Below are 14241 nucleotides of genomic sequence, written 5' to 3' on the forward strand. Positions count from 1 at the left end.
CTTTATTGGAGAAGTTAATTTTGACAATTTTTTTTTTTTTCCTTTCCTTTATTGGAGAAGTTAATTTTCCCCAAATACGTATTCACAAATATTTTATAATTACCTAATTACCCCCATAGTCTCCCTCAATTTTCTTGGAAGACCTTAAATTTTAGTTGTAATTTAATTTCTTGAAAGTCTATGTTTGAATTTCCTTGGAATACCTTAATTTTAGTTGTAATTTGATTCAAAGTCTGTGTTGGAATTTAATTTCTTAAATTTGCAAATTATTTTCAAATGTGTTGCGGGTTTGGGTTTGGGTGGGAAAAACCCGAACCCAATGGGTGTGGGCGTGGGTGTTGTTTTGTCACCCGAACAGTCTTTGGGTTTGGGTGATGATTTCGGGTGTGAGTTTGGTAAGTGTCAAACCCGCACCCATGGGCGCCCGTTGCCATCCCTAGGAGAGCATCCTTCAGTCTAATGCTTTAAGGGTGCTTCACCCTCGTTCTTGATTTTATTTTTTATTTTTTATTTTTTTTCCTCTTTTTGCTATTGTGCCAAAAAAAAAACTCACACGTATAAATGAGGGAGCAGAGTTCGAACTCTGATTATGATGTCCGATCTAATAATTTCGGCATTATTTTGTCGGTTGAACTAAGACTCACGCATATAAGTGAGGGACCAGAGTTTGAACTACGATTATGGCGTCCAATTGAATAATTTCGGCGTTTTTTGTCTGTTGAACTAAGACTTGTGAACCGAGAATTTAATTTTTATACATTGTTAGTATATAAAATTTTACACAATTAACATATCACGGTTATTGTCCCACAAACTTAATTAAGTTGGCAGAGACATTGTATTATATATTCAAGGACCGGAGCTCGAACCCCATACATCTCACTTATTTATTTTAAATGTAATTTTTTTTTTGTTATTAGAGTACTTGACAAAAAAAACATAGTTATTTATTCATTTGTCTGCTACTTGATTTTCTTTTGGTTTGGTAGCTTTCCTTTTATGTATTTTCGTACTTTGTTATTCACTTGATGACATTGATATGTTGATTAAGATCTTTGGCCCAGTGCCGGAGACTATATATATTTCTCTCATGCAAATGAGTCATATACATTATATTTTATTCTTAAAACATTACCTCACCTCTTCTGACTTAAATGTCGTAGCATGTATAACTATAAAACTCCCCTCACATTCACCGAAATAGAAGATTTGTACACTTTGATATGATAAGATCATATACATGTATTTATTTATTTTGACCTCTTCAATTGTCACTCTAATTAATAATTAATAAAAAAAAATTACTTATGAATTATTATTATGAATAAAAGAGGAAAAACAAGTTGGGTGAATGAATAACACAAAGACAAAAGAATTCCAATCTAAGAGGTGAATATAATTGAGTGAACATGACAATAAACTTGACCAATAATGAATTGAAGAGTGAAATCTGTATCTGGCGACGTGGGAGTGGAAGTAAGTATACATGTTTGGATGATATTTATATATTTATTTATTTTATAATAATAATAATAATCTGAAAAATAAAATAAAATATAAAATAAATAATAAATAAGTAAATGAATTGAAGACGCACATGACACGTACATACATACTGTTAGAAAATGAAACGAGAGAGGAAAGAGCGTCCTCCAATCCAAATCCAGTTTTGGTATAGTACACGATACATGTGTCCGCACCCAATCATTTTTGTTTTGTTTATAAATAATAATAATAATAATAATAATAATAATAATAAATAAATAAAAACAAGCAAGCACCACCACAACAACACAAAGGCACTCAGTCTCACATCAATGATATAAGAAACAAACAGAGCATAAGAGAGAAGTTTGTTCCAATCCATTATTCATTCATTCATACTCTCTTTTCTCTGTTCTTCTATCTATCTCCGTGGATCCCGTGTTCATCGGAGGGTTGGGTTTTAATTTATTATTCTCTCAGATCTTCAATTTCAATCCCCGATCTCAAAAATGCCTGCCGTCTATGGAGCTCGTATGACCACCTTCGAGGATTCCGAGAAGGAGAGTGAATACGGTTACGTTCGCAAGGTAGGTCACTCACTCAATTTCCTCCTCCTATTCATCTCTATAATTGATTTATATAATTCATTCATTCATCTTCACACTTATACTGAAATCATCGCACTCTCAATCAATTTCACTTATTCTTTAATCGAAGATTCATTTAATTCTATTGTTTAATTTATGTTTTCCTTTACGATTTATAATAATAATAATCATCATCACAATATTTCTTTAAATCACCGCACGATCGATCTAACTGCTATTCATTTTATTTTCTATTCAATCACTTCACTACTGATTTCACTATTTGTTAATCTTGATTGATTGATTTCATTGATGAGACAATTTGAATTTAATGAATCATCTTCAAGTTCATGCGATTTCAGAACCTGTGTTGAACATTGTTGTATTTCCTCGATTCAAAACAACAGGTATCTGGACCTGTCGTCGTTGCAGATGGAATGAATGGGGCTGCTATGTATGAACTGGTGCGTGTTGGTCGTGATAATCTCATCGGTGAAATTATTCGTTTGGAAGGGGATTCTGCCACTATCCAAGGTTCCTTCTGCTATCACTGCAATATGATGTTTTCAATTTCAGATACATGTTTGTTTCTTTTCTTCATTTTTAATCACAAAATTCATTGCTTGTCTTCAATTTCAGTTTACGAGGAAACTGCTGGGTTAATGGTTAACGATCCAGTGTTACGTACACACAAGGTTCGTTCCTTGGTTGCTTTGGTTTTTGTATCCAATTCTCTTAATTTTGTTAATGTTCTCTGTTACGTGCTTTGTTTAATAAGCAGTATATGTCTTTTAACAGCCTTTGTCTGTCGAGTTGGGACCTGGAATATTGGGGAATATTTTTGATGGAATTCAGGTTTGTCTTTTTTCCATCAACATTTCGTTATTATAGTTTATTTGTGATTTCAGTTTCCAGCTAATTGAGATGATTAAAAGTTCCTCTTCTTGGTTTGTGTTTTCAATCTTTAATATTTTCTATCTTAACAGAGGCCTTTGAAAACTATTGCAAAAATATCTGCTGATGTCTATATTCCCCGTGGTGTCTCTGTTCCTGCACTTGACAAAGATACACTTTGGGAATTTCAGCCTAAGAAAATTGGTATATATTGTTTCATTTTATAGTCAAGTTCTATGCCAAAAACAAATAATAATAATAATAATAATACATGGTCCATTTGATCTGATATTCTATTTTATTACTGGTGACAGGTGAAGGAGACCTATTAACCGGTGGAGACTTATATGCTGTATGTTTTTTAGTCACTTAGATTAACTTGTTACCTGTGAGTTGTTATTTGTAGATATGTTTCCTGAATCTTTCTGTGGATTATTTACCATTGCAGACTGTTTTCGAGAACAGTTTAATGGAACACCGTGTTGCACTTCCTCCTGATGCCATGGGAAAGGTTACCTATGTAGCACCTGCTGGCCAATATTCCTTGAAGGTTTGTCCTTTAAACTTATATTCTATTGTTTATTTAGCTCTATTTCTGTTAGTAGATCATTCTCAAGTCCATTATTTCATTTTTATGTTTAGAGTGATGTTTGCAACTTTCTCGGTGCATCATATTTATATATTTCTATTATTTGCAGGACACTGTATTGGAGCTTGAGTTTCAAGGTGTCAAAAAGAAGTTCACCATGCTTCAGGTTTGTGTCCATCTATTTTTTTAGTTGCTTTATTGAAGTATTGGTCTTCCTTATCCTCCATTATAACATAATATACTGTACCAATTTTCAGAGTTGGCCTGTACGTACACCAAGGCCTGTTGCATCAAAACTTGCTGCTGATACTCCTCTTCTTACTGGTCAGGTAAGCTCAACGTTTATTTTGTGCCTTGTGTATATGATCAAATTCTTTATTCTGATAGTTCCGTGCCTGATGACTTCTGTTTTGTGTAGCGTGTTCTTGACGCTCTCTTCCCCTCAGTACTTGGTGGGACTTGTGCCATTCCTGGAGCTTTCGGTTGTGGCAAAACAGTCATTAGTCAGGCTCTTTCTAAGGTAATCCTAACACACCATGTCAAGGCACTCCAATGATATAATTATAAAACGTTTTCAATAATTTAGCAGACCTCTTAATTCTTTCTTTTTGACAGTATTCTAATTCCGATGCCGTTATTTACGTTGGTTGTGGAGAACGTGGAAATGAAATGGCAGAGGTATGCTTCCTAAGTTATTTATATCAAATATTCGTGCTTCTGTTGTGCGGCTGGTCACCATTTTAATGATTGTTCAGGTTCTGATGGACTTTCCACAACTCACAATGACATTACCTGATGGTCGTGAAGAGTCTGTCATGAAGCGTACAACACTTGTGGCTAACACTTCAAACATGCCAGTGGCTGCTCGTGAAGCTTCAATTTATACAGGTGATTTCTTAATTCCCAAGTTCTAAAACTTCTTTTTGTTCATGAGAATTAATCTTTACCAGTTCTCTCCTACTGTCAATATTTGGAATGTGAAAGTATGCATAGTATTGCAATGAGTAGTGTTTCTCAGCACCTGTTATTTCTGAGCAGTAAACTTCGTAGTCAACCTGTGCTTAGTGTAAAAATTTAGGAGGACCTGAATTGCACATATTGATATGCCACTTTGTTTTCCTATACATCTTACCAGAGCTGAAACTTTGTTATATTAACTGCCTTATAATGAGATAGTTTGGCATGCGAACTTTAATACTTTATTTTAATCGTTTATTTTCTAACTGTATTTTCTTTTCGAGTCTCAGGAATCACTTTAGCCGAGTATTTCAGAGATATGGGTTACAATGTCAGTATGATGGCAGATTCAACATCTAGATGGGCAGAAGCATTGCGTGAAATCTCAGGGCGACTGGTGAGAATTTCAATTATGCAATCACAGTTGTTCACCGGTTTCTTTTAGAAAGAATTTGTTTCTTCTTCATGATATATTATTTTGGAGCTTTAGTTTCTGATGTTGGCGTTTCTTTCTCCACTAATGTAGAATAGATAATTTTATACCTAATGACTAATGAGACACACGGCTTAACATGGGCACTGATCATTGTAAACTGACGGTATTGTTATTTTCCACAGGCGGAAATGCCTGCTGATAGTGGATATCCTGCTTACCTTGCTGCACGTTTAGCCTCTTTCTATGAACGTGCTGGGAAAGTAAAATGTCTTGGAGGTCCTGAACGGACAGGTAGTGTAACCATTGTTGGTGCTGTTTCTCCACCTGGAGGAGATTTCTCAGATCCCGTGACATCTGCAACCCTCAGCATAGTTCAGGTAATACTCTACTATCAAATATATATTTATCAAAATGTAGGGCAACTTCCCGCCAAGAAATTACTAAAACCCTGTGCTGATCGTCATTATGACCCCTCTTGTTATTTCTTTGTCTATCAATTCTTTTAGAATTTTCATTCATGTAAATTGATCTTTTGCTACTTGGCAGGTTTTCTGGGGTTTGGACAAAAAGCTTGCACAGAGGAAGCACTTTCCTTCTGTTAACTGGCTTATATCTTATTCAAAATACTCGACGGTATGTCCTAGAGTTGTTGTCTGTGTAACTCATGTTTTCTCTTAAACTGTCTTCATTTGTAATGGATATAGTTTGTGCTTGAGCTCTAAAGTTTATCATGATTTTTAATATTTCCTATGGTATCACCAGGCACTTGAATCCTTTTATGAGCAATTTGATCCAGATTTCATAAACATTAGGACAAAGGCTCGTGAAGTGCTGCAAAGAGAAGATGATCTGAATGAAATTGTCCAGGTGTGTTCCCTTGCTCGATAATCATCTTGGTTGCTGGTTAAAGAAATTTTCCCATATGGGTTGAAAATTATTCAGCTCCTTTTGGAAATAGAGGTGGTATCATAACTAACCGAGGACAGACTATTAAGTAATGTTCATTCTAAACCTGGTTTGCATGCATAATATATAGTCCATGCAATGGATAGTGTAATAAGTGGAGCTTTAACATACTATCCTAAATTAAGGTTTTGTTTTGTTGTTTGGACAAAATTTGTCAGGAATGTTAATCTCTAAGTAGAAAAGTAGTAATCTATATATGTCATTCACCTACCTTGTTCATTCCAGCTTGTAGGAAAGGATGCTTTAGCTGAAGGAGATAAGATAACCCTAGAAACTGCAAAACTTTTGAGAGAGGATTACCTTGCTCAAAATGCTTTTACACCGTAAGTGCCCTTGTAAATTGTTAACTTCTTTGATACATCATGACTCATGTTAGTGTTTTTACTTGTTGTCTCTCTTATATTGTTACCTTTTCTATGTGTAATAGATATGACAAGTTCTGTCCCTTTTACAAGTCTGTCTGGATGATGCGCAACATTATTCATTTCTACAATTTGGCAAATCAGGTATGTTTTGTTTTCTTCTTTATGTTTTGCATTCTTTGTCATAACTCGGTCAAAGGGTATGATTACTTCAGCCTAAAAAGATTTCAGTAAGATGGCTAAATTGCACGCAAATTGTAGATCTTTAACGTAAGACTGGTTACATGCAGGCAGTAGAGAGGGGAGCTGGTACTGATGGTCAGAAGATAACTTACACCGTCATCAAACATCGTTTGGGAGATCTCTTCTATCGTTTAGTGTGAGTAATTGTAGTGCTACCCTGGTTGACTTATTTTGACATGTAAAGTAGGTCTTATTATGTTTGTTTATTGTTATTGCAGGTCCCAGAAATTTGAGGACCCAGCTGAAGGGGAAGCTGCTTTGGTTGCCAAATTTAATCAGTTACACGAGGACCTGACAAATGGTTTCCGCAACCTTGAGGATGAAGCCCGATAATTTAAGAGATAATTGAAGATTGCAAGTTTGCTCAAGTATTGTGTTATTCCTATAGTAAGAGGCAATCTGGTATCCTGTGGTAGCTATCTCCCGAGTGTTCTCATATTTGGCTGTTCGATTCATTCATATCACATTTATTTCCTTTCTTGGCGCTGGTTTGGCTTTTTGATATAGTTGTATGTGTAGCTATAGTGTTGTCTTTCAGTCACCTCGCTTTTTGTCCCTAGAGAATAATAGACGAAACATCTTTCAATATGTATTTATGCGAATAAATTTGTTTACAACATGAAGTGCATGTGGGCATGTGGATTATGTATGGATTCATTGATGGAAATTGTGGGGACATGGAAGACTGAACCTTGTAGCGTCGAGTATTTAATTTGGAAGATCTTCTATGTCAAACTTTCCCAGAGAATAAAATTTTAGAAGCCTTGATATTTAAATGGGCATATTCTATTTCAACCCCCTTTTCATTCATGTATGAGCGATAGCAGTTATATTTAGAAATAGCATAGTTTCACTTTATTATTTATTATTTATAGAGAGCATATCAGTGTTTGCTGAATCAATTAACAACTACTGGGTCATAATATTTAAAAAAAAAAAAAACATTTATCAAATTTTTTATTTTATTTTTTTCTATTTATACCCGAGTTTCCTTCCTATCAGACAAATGCCTTGATATCCAATTAAAGATAAAACAAAATCCATTAAATGAGATTTGAATTGCATCAAACTGTATCAGTGTTTGCTGAACAAGTATGGCATGCCTGAATGTCACTGACTGCTTCATCTATACTCTTCCACACTGCAGTTATCTCGCAATGCCCCTGCTACTCGCGCCTCTTTCTAATAACCCCTGTTCTCCCACACACCTGTACTCTTCCGCTTTGCATATATCTGGCTCTTTTAATTATAATGATAGCCTCTGTTGTCCTGCACAACTTTTTAGGTTCATTGGTGCAGATAATGTTTTATTCAATGAACCTAAAAAGTTATTTTTTGCTTATATTCAAAATCAAAGTAGTATATGGCTCTGCCCCTACTGCTTACCTGCTGCTGATAACCCCTGTGTGCAACTTGCTTCTTTGCGAGTGCACTATGAGAATGTTTCAATGCACCATTTTTTTTATCTGCATATCAATGCATCGACCCTGTTAGGTCAATTGTGTGTGATTTCACTTGTTGCAATTGAGAGAATTTTTACCTTTAAAGGGGTAGAGACGGTGTCATCATGAGCAGAGATATCAATATTTCTTGCAAAAATATCATTATGCACTGCCTTTTATTGTATCAACAACATGATTCAACTAGAGCATAATGAGATAAAAAGAAATACAAAAAACGCATAATATATTCTTGAGGGCTCAATCTTTAATTCTTGGGAAGCATTCATGTTAATAATTGATATCCTTGATGCATGATTATTAGTAGCTGATGTCGAAAATAGAGTTAGTGTCAAACTAGTTCATTCAATTCAATACAATAGTTGTCACCCTTCTATCACACTTGTTTATTTGAAGAAGTGTATATTGTATTGTAAAAGTTGATAGATTCAATTTCTTTTTATTTTGAAGAGAGATGGATTCGATTTCTATGTGCACATTTAGTGATAAATGAGAAATACATTTGTTTCCCTCCATAATGATAGAAACAGTTAAAATCAGTTGAAGACATGTTTTAAGAATGCTCCCTTTACATTAGTAGATAGATAGATAGATAGATAGATAGATAGATAGATAGATAGATAGATAGATAGATAGATAGATAGATAGATAGATAGATAGATAGATAGATAGATAGATAGATAGATAGATAGATAGATAGATAGATAGATAGATAGATAGATAGATAGATAGATAGATAGATAGATAGATAGATAGATAGATAGATAGATAGATAGATAGATAGATAGATAGATAGATAGATAGATAGATAGATAGATAGATAGATAGATAGATAGATAGATAGATAGATAGATAGATAGATAGATAGATAGATAGATAGATAGATAGATAGATAGATAGATAGATAGATGAAGTCCAATTTTATGAGGTACTGTCTTCCTGGATCTGTCAAATATTATGTTGAATTATTGATAATGATCCCCAAAAAGTGAGACTACTCAATATCAACATTGAATTAGCTTAGCAAAACTGAACAGGAAATAAGAGATTGAAGAAGAAATACAAATATCTCCAAATCCTCAAGAAAATGCAAAGTGTTCAGTTCTACACCAGTGATTATAACAGCATATTTTCAAAATGGTTGGCATACACTTACGCATAACACATTTGTAGGGTCCTTGTTTTGACTTTGAGAGGTCCAAAATTGGCATATAAAATTTTGAAAATAATGCATGCTTAGTTGTCAACAATGTCTGTTTGTTTCTGTAACTTTATAACACAAAACCATTTGTGTTGTGGTTGTCAAAATGAGAACTACAATACTTTCATTGTTGTCCTTCCTTCTCTGCTACTACTGCATACATTTATATCAGTTTCCAAATCGTTGTTTTGTTGCCTCTGCCTAATTTGTGTTGGGTCTTTTGTTGGTCAGTTTGGTCCTTGAATGTGTCTTTCGTTAGTTAGTTCAGTCGTGTATTTCGTTAGTCAATTTAGTCTATAAAATTACGAACAAAAGACACACTTGAGGATAAACGTCTCAAACATATAGCGACTGTTTACTTTACTAAACTATTTCTTTTAATCTCTCCAAAAATTGTTGAGAGAATTAAATGATACCCCAATGAGAAAACAAAATGTTTACCTAATAGAAGATTATTCATATTGTAGGGTCGGTGTTTTGACTTTGAGTGATTCATTCAAAATTGCATGCAGAATCATAATAGAGATAAGCTTTATGGTCAAACAATGACTTATGGTGAAGTTTCCTTTGAAATGATGCAATTAATGCGCCGTCTGCAACTTCACCACAAAATTTCTCTTACAATTTTGATCTCTTCCACACTAGAAATCACAGGGCAGCAGATTGTGTATGCAACTTTATAAGCCATCTGTGTTGTGTCAGAGTAAACAAACAACAATGAGAATTACATTGGTTTCATTTCTTTCATTTATTCTATGTTATTACTGCATATATATCAGTATTCAAATCTCGGTTGCCTCTGCCAAATGTCTTGTTGATCAACAATCATTGCTGCTCCAATTAAAAAACAATCTCACTTTCAAGCCTCAAAGTTCCACCAAACTGAAACAGTGGAATCAAAGCACTGCTTGCTGCAGTTGGAGTGGTGTAACCTGTGACAAAGAGGGACATGTTATTGGTCTTGACCTCAGCAAAGAATCAATTACCGGTGGATTTGACAATTCAAGTAGTCTTTTCAGTCTCAGACATCTTCAGAAACTCAATTTGGCTGCTAACAATTTCAATTCTTCAATTCCATCAGTATTCAGCAAGTTGGAGAATTTAACTTATTTGAATTTGTCAGATGCTAGATTTGTGGGGCAGATTCCAATAGAGATTTCTCAACTCAAAAGGTTAGTAACTCTTGATATCTCTATTCATTACTATTCGCCTGGACGAGAGCCAAAACTTGAGAATCCAAACCTACAAAGCCTTGTCCAAAATCTCATCAGTATTAGGCAGTTGTATCTGGATGGTGTAAATATAACAGCCCAAGGGCATGAATGGAGCAATGCTTTGTTGTTTCTACCTGACCTGCAAGAGTTGAGCATGTCTAACTGCTATCTATCAGGACCACTTGATTCATCTCTGTCAAGACTTGCAAATCTATCAATCATTATTCTTGATGGTAACAATTTTTCATCGCCAGTGCCAGAAACATTTGCCAATTTTAAAAACCTTACCACCTTGGGTCTACAATCTTGCACGTTAACGGGAAAATTTCCTCAGAAAATCTTCCATATTAGAAAGTTGTCTGTTATCAACTTATCATACAATGCCAATCTCCATGGTTTTTTTCCAAACTTCCCTCTAGGTGGATCTCTCTTGAGCATTATAGTGACTGGCACAAGCTTCTCTGGAGAATTACCTCGCTCTATTGGCAACTTGAGGCACTTATCTGAATTAGACCTTTCTAACTGTCAATTTAATGGTACACTTCCCAATTCATTGTCAAACCTTACCCAACTCAGCCACCTAGATATTTCATTTAACAACTTCACTGGTCTTATGCCATCGTTTGGCATGGCCAAGAAACTCACCCACCTACACCTTTCTCAAAATGGTTTAAGTGGTGCAATTCCATCCTCTTCTCACTTTGAAGGACTCCAAAATCTTGTTAGCATTGACTTGAATAATAATTCTATCAGTGGTAGCATTCCTTCATCCCTTTTTACCCTCCCATCACTGCAGGAGATTCAACTTTCGTTCAACCGGTTTAGCAAAATAGACGAGCTTAGTACAAATGTGTCTTACTCTGTGTTGAATACCATTGATTTAAGCAACAATTATCTATCAGGAACTTTACCGACGTCTTTCTTCCAGCTCAGTTCAGTCTCGGTCCTCGATCTTTCAAATAACAAGTTTGATGGGTCATTGCAGCTAGATAAGCTTCTCGAGCTCATAAGTTTAACTACACTAGACCTTTCATACAACAACTTATCATTCAATAGTACTAAATTTACAACATACGTCCCTTCTTCCTTTCCAATCATTAGCTCTCTAAAGTTGGCATCGTGCAATTTGAACACTTTCCCTGGTTTCTTGAGAAACAAATCCACATTGACCATTCTAGATCTTTCACACAACAAAATTCAAGGAATAGTTCCCAACTGGATTTGGAAACTACAAAATCTTGGAAGCCTTAATATCTCACACAATTTTCTCACTAATTTAGAAGGACCTTTGCAAAATGTTACGTCCAACTTGATAATTCTTGATATGCATAACAACCAATTGGTAGGATCAATACCTGTTTTTTCTAAATATGCAGCCTATTTGGATTACTCGATGAACAAATTTAGTTCTGTTATCCCACAAGATATCGGTAATTATCTGTCTATCACATATTTTCTATCAGTTTCAAATAATACTATACATGGCAGCATCCCTAAATCCCTCTGCAATGCTTCAAATCTTCAAGTGCTTGATCTTTCCAACAACAATATATCTGGAGAAATTCCCTCTTGTTTAATAACAATGACTAATATCCTTCATGTATTGAATATGAGGAAGAACAATATCATAGGCTCAATCCCAGATTTGTTTCCAGCTTCTTGTGCTTTAACGACTTTGAGCCTACAAGAAAATCTCTTACACGGGCAAATTCCCAAGTCACTGGTCCACTGCTCCACATTAAAGGTATTCGACATTGGAACAAATGAGATTCATGGCGGCTTTCCTTGCTTTCTGAATAATATACCTGCACTTCGTGTCCTTATTTTGCGAAACAACAACTTTCGAGGTTCCATAGGATGTTCACAAGCAAATAAGCCGTGGAAAATGATTCAGATTGTGGACATCGCTTTCAACAATTTCAGTGGAAAAATACCGAAATTATTTTTCACATCCTGGGATAAAATGATGCATGATGATGAAGATCACACTATATCACACTTTATCTACACCAAGGATTCTGTATATTATCAGGATAATGTGATAGTTTCCAATAAAGGTCAGCAGATGGAGTTGGTTAAAATTCTGACAATCTTCACATCCATTGATTTTTCATCCAATCATTTTGAAGGACCAATACCAAAGGTGCTGATGGATTTCAAAGAACTTCATGTTCTCAACTTTTCAAATAATGGTCTCTCAGGTGAAATCCCATCCTCTATAGGGAACTTGAAACAATTAGAGTCCTTGGACCTCTCAAATAACTCTTTGGCTGGCGAAATTCCTGTGCAACTTGCAAGCTTGTCCTTCCTTTCTTACTTGAACCTCTCCTTCAATCATTTGGCAGGGAAGATCCCAACAGGTACTCAACTTCAGTCATTTCAACCGTCTTCTTTTGAAGGAAACTATGGACTCTATGGACCTCCATTGATTAAAAAATCAGATGATAAAGAGAAGGGATTGCATTCACAACCAACATGTAGAGGGATATCTTGTTCAATTGATTGGAGTTTTTTAAGTATGGAAATTGGTTCTGTTTTTGGGCTTGGAATTTTCATTGGTCCCCTCATGTTTTGGAAGCAATGGAGGGTAAGTTATTGGAAACTCCTGGACAAAATTCTTTGCTGGATTTTTCCATGGTTGCATCTTGAATATGCAACTCATAGAGGACAAAAATACACAGTTTTAAGGTGGCATTAGTGACTAATGAGTGTGCTATATTAGCAAAATAGTGTTTTCTATTTTAAATTAAGTTATTCTTTATGTATACTTCTTTGTGACGCTCTATGTATTGGAACTGTGAAGAGGCACTCTATTAAGTCTAAATAAAATAGTGTCTGTCACATAGAGTTGTGGTGATAGTGTTTCAATGTAATAAAAGGATATTTTATATTTATTTGTAACTACAGAAATTATATTCAAACCTGTCCAATATTTTTTTGTTTTGTGTTTTCTAAAAGGACGGCTTCCAAAATGAGACTAATTGTGGCATGTTAAAGATTTCATGCATTAGAGATAGCCAAATACATGATAGTAACATTGACTGAACCGTAGGTCACATTGACTGAACCTCGTCTTGTTTTTCTTTGTTAGTTTGGTTGCGCCGTTTTACTGCCTAATCTTGTTTTTGTATTTTGTTTCTACATAATCTTTCAAATTGGTGTGTATGCAAATATTGTTTGTGTTTCATAATTACTGTTTTATGTCATATTAGTTTATGTACATTATTTTACAGCACTGTTGTGATCTATCTGCTGTGATATTTGCGATCACTGTTAATTCTGTTTATGCGATCACTGTTGCTACTGCACTGCTGCATTTCTGTATAATACGCATTTCTGGTTTTTCAATTCTGGTTTGCACATAAATCTTTGTGTGCGCGCATCTGTCGTGGTTGACTAATGTTCTTTTGGTTTCATTTGTTTAGGATGAATCCTTGAGGACAAAGCATAGAATCATTTAAAGAAAACCTTATTTATCATTTAATTATAGCTTGAATCTGTAGAATCCTTTTATAGTAGCTTCACTCCCTTCACAATTTTGGATCACATAAATTCAAAACAAATGACCTTACAATGTGTTAGGGAATACATATTTGCAGGTTCATTAGGGTGATAACGATGACTTCCAAATAGGCAAATCTTCCATTTCAGACTTCATTGTATTCCGATTAAAGAGAAAATATCTTATTATAATCACTGGACTACACAGTAACAGTGTGAAGTCATGTATTATTTATCATTATTTATAAAGGTGCAAGCTTAATTATTATTTTTCAAAACCATTATAAAAAATCTTAAAACAAATAGGAAAAATCTTGAAAAACATTTGATAAGGCAGACTTCATTT

The 14241-nt window shown here is 34.7% G+C and overlaps 2 protein-coding genes across 3 annotated transcripts; both read left to right on the forward strand.

Moving 5' to 3' along the window:
* The first annotated feature begins 1751 nt into the window (after positions 1 to 1751).
* On the forward strand, positions 1752 to 7295 carry LOC123921056 (V-type proton ATPase catalytic subunit A). 2 transcript variants are annotated; one of them, XM_045973456.1, is made up of 20 exons: positions 1752 to 2072; positions 2480 to 2606; positions 2712 to 2767; positions 2871 to 2927; positions 3059 to 3170; positions 3281 to 3318; positions 3415 to 3516; positions 3665 to 3721; positions 3813 to 3884; positions 3974 to 4075; positions 4171 to 4233; positions 4311 to 4443; positions 4803 to 4909; positions 5131 to 5325; positions 5495 to 5581; positions 5711 to 5815; positions 6140 to 6237; positions 6342 to 6420; positions 6567 to 6655; positions 6738 to 7295. In XM_045973456.1, the coding sequence occupies exons 1-20, from the start codon at positions 1995 to 1997 to the stop codon at positions 6850 to 6852; spliced, it is 1872 nt and encodes a 623-aa protein (XP_045829412.1). In that variant the 5' UTR covers positions 1752 to 1994; the 3' UTR covers positions 6853 to 7295. The 2 variants fall into 2 exon arrangements, with proteins under 2 accessions (XP_045829412.1, XP_045829411.1); XM_045973455.1 differs by having other exon boundaries at positions 1783 to 2072; positions 2480 to 2767.
* Positions 7296 to 9790: 2495 nt separating this feature from the next.
* LOC123923428 (receptor-like protein 6) lies at positions 9791 to 13266 on the forward strand. Its single transcript, XM_045976118.1, has one exon. The coding sequence runs from the start codon at positions 9850 to 9852 to the stop codon at positions 13090 to 13092; it is 3243 nt and encodes a 1080-aa protein (XP_045832074.1). The 5' UTR covers positions 9791 to 9849; the 3' UTR covers positions 13093 to 13266.
* The last annotated feature ends 975 nt before the right edge of the window (positions 13267 to 14241 follow it).

This window comes from Trifolium pratense, linkage group LG4 (assembly GCF_020283565.1).
Source record: "Trifolium pratense cultivar HEN17-A07 linkage group LG4, ARS_RC_1.1, whole genome shotgun sequence".
NCBI lineage: Eukaryota > Viridiplantae > Streptophyta > Magnoliopsida > Fabales > Fabaceae > Trifolium > Trifolium pratense.

What these genes read in the sequence shown, in the direction of transcription:
- LOC123921056 (XM_045973455.1), top strand. Translation starts at nt 1,995, where the DNA reads ATGCCTGCCGTCTATGGAGCTCGTATGACCACCTTCGAGGATTCCGAG. An exon ending in AATACGGTTACGTTCGCAAG is followed by an intron (nt 2,073 to 2,479) that starts GTAGGTCACTCA and finishes TCAAAACAACAG; the next exon opens with GTATCTGGACCTGTCGTCGT. An exon ending in ATATTTTTGATGGAATTCAG is followed by an intron (nt 2,928 to 3,058) that starts GTTTGTCTTTTT and finishes CTATCTTAACAG; the next exon opens with AGGCCTTTGAAAACTATTGC.
- LOC123923428 (XM_045976118.1), top strand. Translation starts at nt 9,850, where the DNA reads ATGCAACTTTATAAGCCATCTGTGTTGTGTCAGAGTAAACAAACAACA.